At 41.8% G+C, this 18,088-nt stretch overlaps 1 protein-coding gene across 1 annotated transcript; it reads left to right on the forward strand.

Annotated features, from left to right (window-relative positions):
• Positions 1–44: 44 nt before the first annotated feature.
• Positions 45–17,287, forward strand: LOC126077290 (zinc finger protein 239-like). Its single transcript, XM_049886487.1, is given in 3 exon segments — positions 45–4,322; positions 11,444–11,983; positions 11,986–17,287. Coding segments are annotated over 2 exon segments (825 nt in total). The 5' UTR covers positions 45–4,322; positions 11,444–11,500; the 3' UTR covers positions 12,328–17,287.
• The last annotated feature ends 801 nt before the right edge of the window (positions 17,288–18,088 follow it).

Consider the following 18,088-nt stretch of genomic DNA (forward strand, 5'->3'; position numbering starts at 1 on the left):
AGTTTGTGTAACACACTACAGAAAAACTGCATTGTTGTGTTGTATTTAATTATTAATAGTCTATAGAATGCTAGATTTGGAAGTGACCTTTGAGATTGCTTAAATCCATTACTCTGTAAACGGAGGCCCCGAGGCCACAGGGCTTTCACTAACCATTAAGTTAATGGTAGAGTTGGAAATAGAATCCAGGGTTCCTGAGGCTTTGCCCACTTCTGTTTTGGCTGGTTATTCCCTCAGGTCTGATTCTTGTTATTGTATGTTCTTAATTCGTGCCCTGCCATGGGGTGGGCTCATTTTTTGTTCCTCCAACTGTAATGTCTCATTTTAGAAATTATTCCTTTTATGGGCTATGTGTCCAGACCAGTATACTGAATGTTCTGTCTTGAGTTAAATTTTTTCCATAAATGACAAGTTAGATTTTGCAGGATGGTAGTCATGTTTTGAAACCCCTGCCCTTTTGTCTGTGGCCTAATCTTTAAGAGAGCACATAGCGTTGGCTTTTAAATCCCTAATGATAAAGACCAGAGCTCCTGTGGGCCCGTGGGTCGGTTTTAGGGATCCTTTCTGAGCTTATACTAGAGATGTTGCCTTTACCCAGCTGCTGTCTAAATTCCAAGAGTCAAGGATAGCTCTACCCTAGGTGAAAATCAGGAAGCAAAAAACCCCTGCATGAGGTAGGAGACTGGAGCCTTGCGGAAGACCCCTAGGCAGAGGGAGTTTTCGGCAGAGCTCAGTGGTGGCGGGCTACCAGGCAGAGACCTCCACGCCAAGCCAAGGCGAAGCCACGCCCCGCCAGAGGACTTCCAAGCTCTTGGCCCGCCCCGGAAGTGCTGAGGACTTCCACCCCACGGGGCGGCCTTTAAGCTGGCCGCTGATCTCTAGCGGTGGTGGGTTGGCCTTGCGTAGTTCAGCCCCTCTACCGTCTCTACCTTGGTGGGCCGCGGCGGAAGTGGATAAGGCTCACGAGAGGGGCAGCTTCACTGAATTGGTGGGCCTTGCGCCCGAATGCAACTTCCGGGGAAGGGCTTTTCCTCGGCATTTTGTGCTGCTGAGGTCCAGGTTTGGGATTGTTTCCTACAGGATTATAACCCAGATCTTTGCTGCTGATTTCAGTTTCATTGAGTCACATCTACAACGTGAAGCCCTGACATGTCTGGTGTCAGCTCGCCTTTTCAAACAAAAGGAGGAACTACATACAATTGGAAATATGTATTAGGAGCTCAAATTTAGGAGAGGCTTCCCCTTCCAGGTTCACTGGAGCTCGTGACCTTTAGAACGTAGACTCTGTGTTTCATCTTGGCAATAAATGATCTTTTTGTGGGGGGGGGAACCCTGGTGGCACAGTGGTTAAAAGCTACCGCTGGTAACCCAAATTAGGGAGTTCGAATCCACCAGGCGCTGTTTGGAAACTCTATGAGGCAGTTCTGCTCTGTCCTATAGGGTCACTGTGAGTCGGAATCGACTGGATGGCAACCGATATCTTGGGGCTTTTTTCCTGGGAGTCACTTTTTCACCGAGGCCAGGGTTAGAGCCACCTTTCAGCAACGGTGATGCCGTTCTCTCATGGCATTATCATCCCCTTTCCCGCACTCCTCCTTCCCTCGGTAGTGCTCAGAGGCTATAACAGGGAGATTCCTGTTACACAGGGTATGTGATCAGTCAGGCCTTCTGTGCAAATTAGCCCCTTATTTGACATTACCCTTTTTCACTCCTGTAACCCTCAGTAGGATTCCTGGTGGTGTAGTGGTTAATTGCTACCCCTGCTAACCAAAAGGTCAACAGTTCAAATCCACCAGCAGCTCCCTGGAAACTCTATGGGGCAGTTCTGCACCCTGTGGGGACAGTTCTGCTCTGTCCTATAGGGTTGCTATAAGTCAGAATTGACTTGGCGGCACCAGGTTGGTTGGTTTCTAACCCTCACTAGTTAATGTATTTTTTTAGTTAATGTAACAGCCATGGCAGTCTTTGCTTTTTGTTTGAGTGAAATGTTTCTTTTACAAAAGTGTTCCTGAAAGAGAGGCCCTCAAAAGAAATTTTCCCGAGTCACAGACTCTCCAAATACAGGAAATCTGCATGGCTACATCTTTAGAGGAACTGGTTTTGCTGGCCCCAAGGATTCTGTTACTAGAAGACCCTCTGGTCAGAAGCACTCCAAGCTGGCTCCAGCAGCTGAGTTGACAATGACTGAGGCCAAACACGTCCACTAAGGAGCAGTTGCCAGTCCTGCCTGAGGAGCACCAGGCCTGGGGGTGGGAGCAGCATTCAGAGGGGAGGAAAGGGGGTTGGTGGCTTAGGTAGAGGATCTGGAGAGGGTGCTGGATGAACCCAGACAGCATGTGGGAAGAAAGAGGTATTTAACATCTTAAAACTTTTAATCTCTCAGGGATTCTTCTGTCTCTCTCTCCTTTTTCCTACTTTTTAGGCATGTAAGCCTGAAGCAAGGAGCTCTGGTGGCACAAACAGTTTCAGGTGCTTGGCTTCTAAATGAAAGGTTTGAACTCACCTAGCAGCTCTGAGAGAAAGACCTGGCAATCTACTTCTGTAAAAATTACAGCCAAGAAAACCCTATGGGGCAGTTTTACTCTGTCATGTGGGGCCACTATGAGTTGAAATTGATTCGCTAGCAACTAACACCAATGACAAGTCTGAAGCCAGACAACCTGTGATTTTGGCCAAATCGCTTAACCTCTCATTACCTCTGTTTCTTCACCTGTAAAACGATGATGATAAAAGCACCTACCTAGAGTTGTTATGAGGATTGCGTAAATAGTACCTGGCACATAGGAAGTGCTGTCTAGGTGTTTGTTGTAATTACTTCTTCTTCTTACCTCCCTGGGGCTGTCCGGTTCTGTTTTTATGTTGATTCCTTCATAAATCCATGTGTTTAATTCTTTCCAGGTTCCAGCTCTTGCACACAGCAACTAATTTGGTAAGAAATGCCAGCTCTGGGAGCAGAAGGAGAATCACTGTCTTCAGCTCCCACCCAGGGACACGTTGCTGAAATGCCCTTCCCACTACAGGAAAGTTGTGTTAGACTGACATTATATTATGTGGTCTTTTGGAGGTTCTGGAAGGACGGAAGGAACCTAAGGAAAATAAATAAATAAATAAATATATATATTTTTTTTTTCTTTATGGGATCAGAGCGCATCTTTGTAAATGCTTATCAGAGTCTGGTTGTGTCCAGAGTGAGAACGGCAGGAGGGCATCCAGCTCGGCCCTACTGTTTCCAGTTTTTCATTTAGGAGCTCCGTCTTTGCTATGTGTTGTGTGAGGTATAAGTTATAGTATTTTTCTCATTTTCATTTATCTTTACTTAAGGTGTTTTTGTTTTATCTTACCAAAGTTTTTATTCTTTTTGTGTGTGTCAAATTTGTCAGTCTTTTCATTATGGCCTTTGGATTTTGGGTCATAATTAGAAAAGTTTTCCTTACTTTCAGGTTATAAAAGGCTTCTCCCACAATTTCCTCTAATACTTTATGGTTTCATTTGTAGTATTTACAACTTTGATTTACTTGTAATTTATCCCAATATACAGTGTGAGGTGGGAATGAAATTTAATGTTTTTCCAGGCAATTACCCCGGTCTCTCCAAAACATTTATTGAAGCATCTATTTATCCTTTCCCACTGATTTCCTATCTTTATTATTCTAAATTTCTGCATGTGATTATGTCTATTTCTAGACTTTGTATTCTGTCTGACTTATCTGCCTACCTCACTCACCAGTACCAGACTATTTAATTATTGAGGTTTTATAATGTGTTTAACATCCTTTAGGATAAGTGTCCCTTCATTTACCCTTCTTTTTCAGAGTTTTTCCAGGTAGTCTTGCTTGTTTATTTTTTCATGTGAACTTTAAAATCTAGTTATAAAAAAATGGTAATTTTGTTGGAATGGTATTAAACTTACAAATTAATTCAGAGATTACTCCCTGAGTGTTAAGCCACAAGGTGGCTCACTTGGAAGGCCGGTGGAAGGAGTTGGGACTGAGTCTGACAGACCTAGGTTCAGATTTCATCTCTGCTGTTTTATCACTTGTCTGACTTCGAAATTTTCTCAGTTTTCTTATATGTGAGAGGAAGACTGTCGTCTGTCCTACAGGATTAAAGGAGATAAAAAGTGTAAAATGCCTTCTTCGGAGGAAATGGAATCCCTTACTTCACAAACCCTGCTCACGGCGTCAGCTCGTGAACCACTGAGAAGGGGAACCTCCAGAATCCTAGAGCGGACGACCAAGCGCCCAGGGACGAGACTTCGCCGAAGTCGGCCTCTGTAGGCCGAGCGCGGGCCTTAGTTAGATCGTCTCACGGTAGTTTCCCACGTGAGTACCATCCTTTCTACTCGGGTTTTGAGTGCGCTCTAGGGCGAACAAAAGCAGAGGAGGGGGGCTGTACGTGCTGCGCCAAGTCACCTGCTATCTGCCATCGACCTCGCTATTTTACCGATTTCCACCCTTTTCCGTCCCTCCCCTCTTCCATCCCCTTTGTCACACTCCTTCCCTCTTCTCACCTCCTCTTCCCCCGTTTTTCCTTTCCCTTCTCTCTCCTTCCTTTTTCCCCCACCTGCTCTTTGCTCCCCTGGCAGTGCAGACGCCCCAGAGACAAGGAGAGGGGATTGGCAGAGGCTGGAGGGGCTCTGCGGCCGAGAGTTCCACCAGGCATGTCTCGTGGGCAGGGTCCCTGGCGGCGCCTTTGAGACTCCGAGGACTCCTCATCACAGAGGTGACCCTGACTCGCTCTTCTGACAGGGCTGACTTTCAGGAGTGGGGAGATGGAAGAGACCTTATTTTCTCTTGACTCTAGGTCCTTAGCTCTTACTGCGTTGTGACCTTGAGAGCTGACAGAAATTTAAGAATTTCGTGTTCTTGAAATAGTCTTATTTTTCCCTAAAGAAAAAGTTAGCTTAGCTGAATGCTTTGCTTGTGAAAGCTCATTTCTTTTAGTATCTATATTGCATTTCACCACTATATCCAGCGTTTTTTTTTTCCTCCCGACTGAAAGATGAGAGCTTGTTAACTCAGACGTATCTGATGACTTCTCAGAAAAGTACTTCATACGTCTGAATAGCCTTGTTAAGATTAGATAATTTATCCCTGAAAAAAATTTTATTTTATCCTTTGTACTTGTCTGAAGTCAATATTAGCACTTTGGAGCTGTGAGGGGAATGTATTAAGGGAAAAGAAGGCATGTGGGGCAGGGACTGGAAAGGATAATTCCAGTGTGAGCAAGCTGCAGATCAAGTGGGATTTGGGGAGGTTGGTGTTGGTGGTGGTGTCTTAGTCATCTAGTGCTGCTGTAACAGAAATGCCACAAGTGGATGGCTTTAACAAACAGAAGTTTATTGTCTCACAGTCTAGTAGGCTATACATCCAAATTCAGGGTGTCAGCTCCAGGGGAGGGCTTTCCCTGTTGGCACTGGAGGAAGTCATCAGTATTCCTCTGGACTAGGAGCTCCACAAAGGAACCATGGGTCCAAAGGATGCGCTCTGTTCCGGCGCTGCTTTCCTGGTGGTATGAGGTTCCCATGTCTCTCTGCTCACTTCTCTCTTTTATATCTCAAAAGAGATTGGCTTAAGACACTGCCTGATCTTGCAGATCTCATCAGTGTAACTACTGCTAATCCATCTCATTAACATCATAGGGATAGAATTTACAATGCATGGGGAAATCACATCAGATGACAAAATGGTAGACTATCATACAATACTGGGAATCATGACTTAGCCAAGCTGACAGATATTTTGGGGAGACACAATTCAATCCATGACAGTTGGTAATAAGGGCAGAGCAGCTTACACCACATGCTTCCATGGTAACCATGTTCCTGGACTCTGTGGCACGAGAAGTTCTTATGCATCTGACCGTTACACTCAGTGTGCCTTTTTTGGTGTTGCCAAGGAGCTAGAGTTCAGAGAAACCTTGATAGAATGTTATTACTCAGAAATGATACAGCTCCCAAGCCATGAAGGGCACAATGTGTGACTACTGTCCTCATACTTATTTGTGAGGGACCCTCTTCTCTAACTGGAGCAAGGAAATGAGAGACTTTAAAAAAAAGACATAAGAAAAAGGAAGCAGAATACAATGGAATGCCAGGCAGCTGTAAAAAAGAATGAGGACGATTTCTATGGATAGCTAGCCTATTGTGAAATGAAAAGAGCAAGATAAGAACAACATATAGTGTACGAAAGTTGGAAAAAAAAACAAAAAAACCAAACCTGTTGCCATCGAGTTAATTCTGACTCATAGCGACCCTATTGGACAGTGTAGAACTGCCCCACAGAGTTTCCAAGGAGTACCTGGTGGGTTTGAATTTCTGACCTTTTGCTTAGTAGCTGTAGCACTTAACCACTATGCCATCAGCGTTTCCAAGAAAGTTGGAAGAGAGACTAAAATACATGATTGTGTAAGAAACTAAAGTGGTTACATATAGGCTGCAGAAAACAGAACTGAGAAGATCAGGGTGGAAATAAGACTTCTTAATGTATATCTTATTAGATCGTTTTGACTCTCGAGTTGTGTATTACCCGAAAATGTAAAACAATCTTTAAACTTTTAAGATAGTTTAAATTTATAGAAGATAGTGCAAAGAGTACCCATATATCCCACACTCAGGTTCCCTTATTATCGTTTTACATTGTTGTTAGCTGCTGTCGAGTCGGTTCCGACTCATAGCGACCCTATGCACAACAAAATGAAACACTGCCCGGTCCTGTGCCATCCTTAAAATCATTATGCTTGAGCTAGTTGGCAGCCACTGTGTCAATCCACCTCCTTGAGGGTCTTCCTCTTTTCTGCAGACCCTCTACTTTGCCAAGCGTGATATCCTTCTCCGGGGACTGATCCCTCCTGACAACATGTCCAAAGTATTTAAGACGGAGTCTCGCCATCCTTGTTTCTGAGGGGCATCCTGGTTGTACTTCTTCTAAGACAGATTTGTTTGTTCTTTTGGCAGTCCAGGGTATATTCAATATTCTTCACCAACACCAGAATTCAAAGGTGTCAATTTTTCTTCGGTCTTCCTTATTCATTGTCCAGCTTTCACATGCACATGATGAGATTGAAAATATCATGGCTTGGGTCAGGCATACCTTAGTCTTCAGGGTGACATCTTTGCTTTTCAACAGTTTAAAGAGGTCCTTTGCAGCAGATTTACCCAATGCAGTGCGTCCTTTGATTTCTTGACTGCTGCTTCTATGGCTGTTGATTGTGGATCCAAGAAAAAGAAATCCTTGACAACGTCAACCTTTTCTCCATTTATCATGATATGGCTTATTGGCCCAGTTGTGAGATTTTTGTTTTCTTTATGTTGAGGTGCAATCCATACTGAAGTCTGTGGTCTCTGATCTTCATTAATAAGTGCTTCAAGTCCTGTTCACTTTCAGCAAGCAAGGTTGTGTAATCTGCATAACGCAGGTTGTTAATGAGTCTTCCTCCAGTCATGATGCCCCGTTCTTCATATAGTCCAGCTTCTGGGATCATTTGCTCAGCACAGAGATCGAATAGGTATGGTGAAAGAATACAACCCTGATGCACAACTTTCCTGACTTTAAACCAATCAGTATGCCCTTGTTCTGTCCAAACAACTGCCTCTTGATCTATGTAAAGGTTCCTCCTGAGCACAATTAAGTGTTCTGGAATTCCCATTCTTCACAATATTATCCATAATTTGTTATGATCCACACAGTCAAATGCCTTTGCATAGTCAATAAAACACAGGTAAAAATCCTTCTGGTATATTCTCTGCTTTCAGCCAGGACCCATCTGACATCAGCAATGATATCCCTGGTTCCATGTCCTCTATTGAAACTGACCTGAATTTCTGGCAGTCCCCTGTCGATTTACTGCTGCAGCCATTTTGAATGATCTTCAGCAATATTTTGCTTGCGTGTGATATTAATGATATTGTTCTATAATTTCCACATTCACTTGGATCAGCTTTCTTGGGAATTGGCATAAATATGGATCTCTTCCAGTCAGTTCGCCAGGAAGCTGACGTCCATATTTCTTGGCATAGAACAGTGAGCACCTCTAGTGCTGCATCCGTTTGTTGAAACATCTCAGTTGATATTCTTTGAATTCCTGGAGCCTTGTTTTTAGCCAGTGCCTTCAGAGCAGCTTGGACTTCTTCCTTCAGTACCATCGGTTCCTGATCATATGCTACCTCTTGAAATGGTTGAACATCGACTAATTCTTTTTGGTATAATGACTCTGTGTATTCCTTCCATCTTCTTTTGATGCTTCCTGCACCGTTTAATATTTTTCCCATAGACTCCTTCACTATTGCAACTCGAGGCTTGAATTTTTTCATCAATTCTTTCAACTTGAGAAACCCCAAGCATGTTCTTTCCTTTTGGTTTTCTATCTGCATTCATTATAATACTTTATTTTCTCTTCTCGAGTCACCTTTTGAAATCTTCTGTTCAGTTCTTTTACTTCATCATTTCTTCCTTTTGCATTAGCTGCTCAATGTTAGTAAGCAAGTTTCAGAGTCTCCTCTGACATCCATCTTGGTCTTTTCTTTCTTTCCTGTCTTTTCAATGACCTCTTGCTTTCTTCTTGTACGATGCTATTCCACAACTCGTCTGGTCTTTGGTCGCTAGGGTTCAATGCGTCAAATCTGTCCTGAGATGGTCTCTAAATTCAAGTGGGATATACTCAAGGTCATATTTTGGCTCTCGTGGACTTGCTTTGATTTTCTTCGGTTTTAGCTTGAACTTGCGTATGAGCAATTGATGGTCTGTTCCACAGCCTGTTCCTGGCCTTATTCTGACTGATGATACTGAGCTTTTCCATTGTCTTTTTCCACAGATGTAGTTGATTTGATTCTTGTGTGTTCCATCTGGTGAGGTCCATGTGTATAGTCACTGTGTTGGTAAAAGAAGGTATTTGCAATGAAGAAGTCATTTGTCTTGCAAAATTCTATCATTCGATCTCCGGTATCGTTTCTGTCACCAAGGCCATATTTTCCAACTACCAATCCTTCTTCTTCATTTCCAACTTTTGCATTCCAATGGCCAGTAATTATCAATGCATCCTAATTGCATGTTCGATCAATTTCAGACTGCAGCAGCTGATAAAAATCTTCTATTTCTTCATCTTTGGCCTTAGTGGTTGGTAGGTAAATTTGAATAACAGTCATATGAACTGGTCTTCCTTGTAGGCGTATGGATATTATCCTATCTCTGACAGTGTTGTACTTCAGGATAGACCTTGAAATGTTGTTTTTGGTGATGAATTCAACACGATTCTTCTTCAAGTTGTCATCCCAGCGTAGTAGACTGTATGATCATCTGATTCAAAATGGCCAATACCAGTCCATTTCAGCTCACTAATGCCTAGGATATCCAATCTTTATGTGTTCCATTTCATTTTTGATGATTTCCAATTTTCCTAGATTCATACTTCGTACATTCCCCGTTCTGGTTATTAATGGATGTTTGCAGCTATTTCTTCTCATTTTGAGTCACGCCACATCAGCAACTGAAGGTCCCAAAAGCTTGACTCTATCCACATCATTAAGGTCGACTCTACTTTGAGGAGGCAGCTCTTCCCCAGTTGTCTTTTGTTTGCCTTCCAACCTGGTGGGCTCATCTTCCAGCACTATATCAGACAGTGTTCCACTGCTATTCATAAGGTTTTCACTGGCTATTGCTTTCCAGAAGTAGACTGCCAGGTCCTTCTTCCTAGTCTGCCTTAGTCTGGAAGCTCAGCTGAAACATGTTCTCTGTGGGTGACCCTGCTGGTATCTGAATACTGGTGGCATAGCTTCCAGCATCACAGCAACACGCAAGCCCCCACAGTATGACAAACTGACAGACACGTGGGGGTGTTTTATATTAATGTGGTATATTTAATCACAACTAATGAGCGAAGGCACTGGGCTGGGTTAATGAGCCAATATTGATACATTATTATTAACTAAAGCTCGTACTTACTCAGATTCTCTTTTTACCTAATGGCTTTTCTGTTCCAGGGTACTATCCAGGATACCACATTACATTATTGGGCGTCATGTCTCCTTAGGCTCCTCTTGGGTATGATAATATCTCAGACATTCCTTGTTTTTTGTTTTGTTTTGTTTTTAATTGTGCTTTAAGTGAAAGTTTACAAATCAAGTCCTAGTTGCTCTGCCCCTAATGAGAGAGCACGTTCCTTCTTTGCACCCTGTATTTCCGTGTCTATTCAGCCAGCTTTTGTCCCCCTCAGCCTTCACATCTCCCTTCCAGACAGGAGCGGCACACTAGTCTCATGTGTCTACTTGATCCAAGAAGCTTACTCCTCACCAGTATCATTTTCTGTCTTATAGTCCAGTCCAATCTCTGTCTGAAGAGTTGGCTTTGGCAATGGTTCCTGTCTTGGGCTAAGAGAAGGTCTGGGGACCCTGACCTCTGGGGTCCTTCTAGTCTCAGTCAGACCATTAAGTCTGGTCAGATTTTCCTTGTTTTTGATGACCTTGACAGTTTTGAGGAATACTGGTCAGTATTTTGTAGACTGTTCCTCATTTGGGGTTTGTCTGTTGTTTTTTTTCAGATTAGATTGAAGTTTTGGGGAGGAAGATCACAGAGGTTAAGTGCCATTTCATAACATCATATCAGGGGTCACCTTGACTTACCACTGTTGAAACAGTTTGTAAAAAGAAAAAAAAAGAGAGGGATAATTAGTATAATTTGGATTTGGAGAAAAATTACATCAGGTTTGGAGATGGAATTAGGTTTGTTATAGCTGGGGTTTCCAGGGGATAACAGTGGCAGCAATCCAAGTTCTCCACATGTTGGTCTAAACTATAAAAATGGAATGGACTGATGGGTTCCTTTCTTTGGGGAGATGAACGGTCTACTATGTCACAGTTCCAGAGGATACAAAGCATCCTTGTTGCTAAGATACTGTTTATCATAGCAACAGAAGTTGCAGCAGTAGTAGTGGCGACTTAGAAATGGGCAGAGCTTCTTTTATCCCCATGTCTCTATTTCACCCCAAAGAGTGTGGACTGCTGTGGGTAGTAAAACATAGCTGTAAATAATGTTGCTTGTCCAAACTTATTCGTCAGTTGATTATCTGTTTCTTCTGCCTCTTCCATTCCCATGTTCCCTTCCTCTACTCTACTATCTATAAATCTCTTTAATTCCTGTTTTGTTTCTCAAATAAACAGGGTAAGAGTCTTCTAAGAAGGAGCTATATGTTAACTTTATATTCGCTTATATCCAGTTTCTGTTTTTTAGAGAACTTTATAGAGTGTAGATTTAAATAACTGTTTCAGTCAGGCATTCGTTCCAGTAGTTATTGTGTCATGGTACAAACTAGATGAAAACATTTAATCTGGGTGTCACGTAGTTGGGCTTACTGGCCATGTTTGAGATTCCTAGTAAGTCTGTCTGTATCACATCATATTGTTTTGGTATCAGGGAGAAATCACATTTGAAAAGTCTGTTTATTGTTTCAGGAATCAAGGCCAGAGGCGTGAACAGGATTTCAGCTCCAAAGGAGGATTTTTATAAGGATGGACCCACACCAGAAAGTCCCCAGCACATATAATGGGGATACTTTGCAGTTTCCTGGGTGCGAAAAAGGCTTTCAGTATGAGGACCAGTTAGACAGTCATGAGGGCAGGCCCACGGAAGAAAGAAGGTATACATGTATTGAGTGCGGGAAGAAGTTTGCCCAGAGCTCAGGCCTCATTCGACATCGGAGAATCCATACTGGAGAGAAACCTTATGAGTGTGATCACTGTGGAAAAGCCTTCAGCGTGTGCTCAACCCTTACTGTGCATGAAAGAATCCACACTGGTGAGAAGCCCTATACTTGTAATGAGTGTAGGAAGGCCTTCAGTGTGAGGGCACACCTGATTATACATCAGAGGATCCACAATGGAGAGAAACCCTATGAATGTAATGAGTGTGGCAAAGCTTTTAGTGTAAGCTCAGACCTTATCAAACATCAGAGAATCCACACTGGTGAGAAACCTTATGATTGTGAGGAGTGTGGGAAAGCCTTCAGCGTGGGAAAGCCTTCAGCGTGAGCTCAGCCCTCATCAAACATCAGAGAATCCACACGGGAGAGAAGCCATATGAATGTAAGGAGTGTGGAAAGGCCTTCTATGTGAACTCAGCCCTTATTAATCACCAGAGAATTCATTCAGGAGAAAAGCCCTATGAGTGTGGACAGTGTGGGAAAGCATTCAGCCAGATCTCAACCCTTATTCACCACCAGAGAATCCATACTGGAGAGAAACCATATGAGTGTGATGAGTGTGGGAAAGCTTTCCGTGGCAGCTCTAATCTTACTAAACATCAGAGGATACATGCCAAAGGAAAATGTCATCAGTGATTAATGTAGTGAAGATAATGCCAAAGACCTTTTTTCTGTATGAGAAGTTACCACAAAAAGAAGGGCATGATAAAAGTTAATGCCTTAATTGACACTTGGTCTCTTGGAATAATGAAGAAGTGAGAGGTCACTAAAAAGGGATTCCATTAGCGTAATGACTGGATGAAGCTCTAAAATCACATCTGCTTCTGAGAATGGTAGTTTTACAACCGTGAGGTAAAGCCATTTTAAAATTATATACCATAGTGTAGTTTGTGTTGGTTTAATACGAGTAAACTTGACTAATTCATACATTTCTCTTATATATCATTCTTTCAATGTACAAGATTTTGTTTTTGTTTGGTGGTTGTTGCTACCAGTATTATAGGTGAAAGATGATAAATTTTGAGATGGAAAATAATGTTGGTTGGTCAGACAGGGACCACATATCCTTACTGAATCTGGCAATACTAAAGTATTGTTTTTCCTTTCTTTGTCCTGTGCACTCAGGGATGATTAGATGGATTAGTGACCTCTTGGCAGGAGATGTTGTTTTTGTTGTTGTTAGGTGCTGTCAAGTTGGCTCTGACTCATAGCAAGCCCATGTACAACTGAACAAAACACTGCCCAGTCCTGCAACATCCTCACAATTGCTGTTATGCTTGAGCCTATAATTGCAGCCACTGTGTCAGTCCATCTCCTTGAGGGTCTTCCTTTCTTTTACTGACCCTCTACTTTACAAAGCATGATGTCCTTCTCCAGGGACTGATCACCTCTGATACCATGTCCAAAGTAAGTGAGATGAAGTCTCTCCATCCTCACTGCTAAGGAGCATTCTGGCTGTACTTCTTCCAAGAGAGGTTTGTTCATTCTTCTGTAGTCCATGGTATATTTAATATATATTCTTCGCCAACACAATAATTCAGAGGTGTCATTTTTTCAGTCTTCCTTATTCATTGTCCAGCCTTAGGTCTTTTTAGGTAGGAATCCCAATAGATAATTATTCAGAGTTGTTCTTGGTTACTCAACAGAGCTCCAGACCTTTTGGTTACTGACCTCATAAGCCTCTGAACTTGACTGAGCTTCCTGAAGTAAAACTAACAAACCTCCCAAGGAGTTTCAGATGTGGTGTGCTATATGCAAAGGTATAAGAACAGGAAAAGTTGGGGAACTGTTGTGGAGTTGGTGTTGGCAGTGGTTTAGGATGACTTTCATGGATCTGTTTGAATGACAGGTTTGGGAAGTGGTAGAAAGTTAACAAGCTACATTTGGAAAATGTCTTTGCTAGGTCTGTGGGAATCTCAGTAGAGCTATCCAAAAGACAGTTCCCTAACTTCCAAATCCTAACCCCCAACCCTGAAACTCAAATGCTATATGTTTACATGTGAAACTCAGGAAAAAAGTTCTAGGCTTAAAATTTACTTCGTTATTATTTTTCTATTTTAATTGATTTCTTACCTCTGGATAACAGGTGTATAATTCTTTTGATCCCTGAAACTTACTCATGTGAGGTTCAAGATGACCACCAAATTGACAGTAATTGCAGATTCTTTGGTCCACACTGTAGACAGGCAGGAAGGGACACTTTTTGTGAAGGTGAAATGGGTGTTCATTCCTCAGAGTGGGACCCCTTGTTGCAAAGGGATCCACAGTTTCCCTGAGTCCTCCTGCCAGCGCTTCAGGCAGGCCAGCTCTAAGAGACACTGGACCCTCTGAATCTCTGAGCCAACTTGTGCTGTCAGGCACTCAGGTCATAGAAGCATGTGAAGAAGCACATCACGAAGCCTCTGGTATTGAGGTAGTGCCTACCACACGGTATAGTTTTAGACCTGGCCTGGATGTGGGGCTGAAGAAGAAAGTCATGGTCCTAGAGCCTAGGCAAGAAAAGACATCCAAAAAAAAAAGAAAAGACATCCATCACTCAGGGCATGGAGCTTGTTAGAGAAATTAAGGCACAGACTTACAGGCTGAAGTGAAGGGCCTTGGGAAGTCACCAGAAGTTCTCCCTTTACTGTACTAGGCTAAAAGTGTGAGTTCCTTTTGCCCTGCTTCTTCCTCCTTTGGCAATTGAAGGAAATTGTGTTTTCTCCTTGTTCTGCTCTTGGGGGAGGTCTTTGTCACCCCTTTTTTGTGCTCTTATCTTCAGTGTTTGTAATGTTTACTTCTCTAACCCTAGCCAGCTACCTTGGTTTGTTCCTAGGATGGAGATTTAAAGACAGAATCTTCTGGATGACGATAACCCACTGAAGTGATGCTATATCCCGTTCTAAACCAGCATGGCTGTGAATCCCAAGCAGTGAATGGTGGGTGAGTATTCCCAAAGACTTTAGAAGGAACAATATTTTGGAAAGAGAAGTTCTTTTGCTGGGCAGAATTCAGTTTTACAAGATCAGATATGTCCACTATGGCTGTTCCTTGCTGAGCTCAAATTAAGGTATTAATGATTATCTGCTTTAGGCTGGGCCTTGTTCCAGGTACTAGAAATACAAAGATAAATGAGAAAAGCACAGTATTCTCAAAGGGCGCACAGCCTAGCTGGGGAAAGGGTGTAAATAGAAAACAACTATAGCCACTGGGTTTATACAGAGTGCTTTGCACTGAAAAAGGTGTGACAGCTTCTCATGAAAGGACTGGAAAGGAAAGGCTTCAGAGGAGGGTGAAATCTTAGAGAAAGAATGAGTTCGTCAACCACATAAAAAAGAATGTAAGAAGGTACAGTGGGAATAGCATGTGAAAAAGCATTGTGCATATGGGGGTGGGGTGGGGGGAGGAAAAAGGAAGTTTTCAGTGAGTGATCATAGAATGCATATACAGAAGTAATAAGAAACTGGAGAAAGTTTGCTATACGAAGAAGTGTGAAACATTTTCTAGACTAATGTTTTTCAAATGCTTTCTACAGTAAGAATACATTTTAATTGTAACTCCATGTACCACAGTTGAAAGAGAGTCCTTCTTGGGCCTCTTGCACTCCTGTGTGTCTTGCTGAGTTTGCCAACACTTCATGGCCCTGACTATTCTTTTACCCAGATCTCTTCTCTGGGCCGTTCATGCAGCTGGTAACTTGAGAGTTGAAGTAACATCTCCTCTTGCCCCATAGGGTTTTCTTGCAGATCACCAGGTCTTTCTTTTACTGCTTACTTACTGGCAATTTGGTGTTCTTTTGGAAAGTTCTATTCAAGTCTTGTATGTGTTTTAGGAATTATTTACATACTGTAGGTATGAGCCCTTTTCACTGGGATACAATATCAAGACTTCAGACCTGTTCATTCCACCTCCAAGAATTTTTTTTCCCTCCCCCAGGCATATTGAATCAATTTATACTTTAACAAGACCCCCAGGTGATTCTTATAGGTCCCCAGGTGGTTCATACATATACATAAGAATCACTTGGGGATCTTTTTAAACTGTATATTCTGATTCAGTGTATCTGGGGTGGAAATGCAGATTCTCACCAATTCAAAGCCCTGGCAGATATTGTCTTCAGTTCTCTGGCTTGCCTTTTTACTCTCTTAATGGTGTCTTTGGATGAACATTAGTTTTTTAATTTTAACATAGTCCAGTTTATTAATCTTTTCCTTTTATGGTTAGTTTTTTTGTGGCTTTTTAAGAACTCTTCTCTGCTTGAGATCATGAAGATAATCTCTATTTAGTCTTATAAGGCTTATAATTTCATTTTTCTATTTATATCTATAATCCATCTGAAATTGATTTTTGTACGTGATTTAAGGTAGGGTCAAATTTCACTTTTTTTTCCCCCATATGGCTATCCAGTTGATCCCATATCACTTGTATAGGAAAGACCATCCTTTCCCACCTTGTCCCTATGAGTCTGTTTCTGATTTCCCTATTTTGTTCCATTGGTTTATTTGGCTATACCTGTACCCATTGGGATATTTTCCTAACTACTGTAGCTTTTATGTTTTAGTATCTAGTAAATTGAATTATCCCACTTTGTTCTTCCACTTCAAGGGTATCTTGATTATTTTTGGCCTTTTGCATTTACATATACATTTTAGAATTGACTGTCAAGTTCCACCCCCTCCCTCGGTGTTAATTTCCTAGAGCTTTTATAACAAAATACCATAAATTGGGTGGCTTTAAACAATAGAAATTAATTGTCTCAAAGTTCTGGAGGCCATTAGTCTGAACTCAAGTTGTTGTCAGGGCCATGTTCTCTCCAAAGGCTCTAGAGGAAGATCCTTTCTTGTCATCCCAGCTTCTGGTAGCACCAGGTGTTTGTCCCATGTTGTGTATTTTGTAGATGCATCTTCACATGGCACTCTTCCCCCTGTTTGTCTCTGTATGTCTGTTTTCCTCTTTTATAAGGACAGTACTCAGATCGGATTGGGAGCCACCCTGCCTGCAAGTATGAATGACCTCATGTTGACTTAACTGATAATATATTCAAAGACCCAATTTCCAAACAAGGTCACATTCACAGATACTAAGGGTTAGGACAATAACATATTATTATGGGGGACACCATTCAATCCATGGGGCCCTGGTGGCGCAGTGGTTAAGCATTTGGCTACTAACCAAAAGGTCAGCCATTTGAATCCATCAGCCATTCCTTAGAAACTCTCCTAAAAGTATTTGGGTTTTGATGGGGATTGCGTTGACTCTATACATTAATCTGGGGGAAATCAGCATCTTTATAGGAGTCTTCTAATCCTTGAACATGGTATAGCCCTCCATTTCTTTAGAGTCTTATTTAATTTTTTCTCAATAATATTTCGTGGTTTTATATGCAGAGGTCTTATACATCTGTGTTAAATTTACTCCTAAGCATTTGATTTTTTTTTCCATGCAGTAGTTAGTGGCATCATTTATTCTATTTTACTTTCTGCTGATAGACTTACATTTTATATATTGATTTTGTATCCAGTATTCTAATGATTTATATGAAAATTCTTTGGTTTCTCCACATACATAATGATAACCATTTTCAAATACAGAGATTTGTTTCTTCCTTTCTAATCCTTATGCCTTTTTTTTTTTTTCCTTTTATTACACTAGTCTGGCCTCCAGTACCATGATAAAAAGAAGTAGTGATACCTGGATCCTTGTCTGGAAGACATGCTGTTAACCTCGGCTGTAGGTTGCCCTGTCCAGGCACCCATCTTCAGATCAACCTCTTCCTCTACTCTCAACGTTTTCAAAACTTGGAGATCCCAGTGTATGCTGATCATTCACTCCTTGGGCTACACATTCAGTAGAGGAGATGTATTTCCTGGGGGGCTGCCAGTTCCTTTGGCTCAAAAACAAATCATTTTTCCATTTTTTACTCTCAGACTCTGCCCTTCTAATGGATCTGGTATTGATGATATAGTTTTAACCACCTAGTTTTGCGATGTGCATTAATGGAGTGTTTCAGGCCCTCTCTCAGTTTAGCTGCTTTGCCTCTATTTCCAGTGCAAAATAGTTCTGCCCATTTTGTCTTTGTGTTGTATCCTCAGCCTATACTACTATATTCTTTATAGCAATCCCAGGATACTTTTCCATATAGCTTTAATTCAGTGTAAGCTCTTTCAGAATTCAGAGGCTCAGCTGGCACTCTGTTTAATGTGTGCTTATTGTTATGTGATTCTTGAAACAGATTATTTAGTTTAAGGTATATCTTAAACATAAAATTTATTCTTTATTAAGATTTATTATAAAACCAGTTGCTGTTGAGTTGGCTCTGAATTGTGGCAGCCCCTGTGTATCAGAGTAGAACTATGCTCCACAGGGATTTCAATTGCTGATTTTTGGAAGTAGATCACCAGGCCTTTCTTCTGAGGCA

Source organism: Elephas maximus, chromosome 1 (assembly GCF_024166365.1).
Source record: "Elephas maximus indicus isolate mEleMax1 chromosome 1, mEleMax1 primary haplotype, whole genome shotgun sequence".
Lineage (NCBI taxonomy): Eukaryota > Metazoa > Chordata > Mammalia > Proboscidea > Elephantidae > Elephas > Elephas maximus.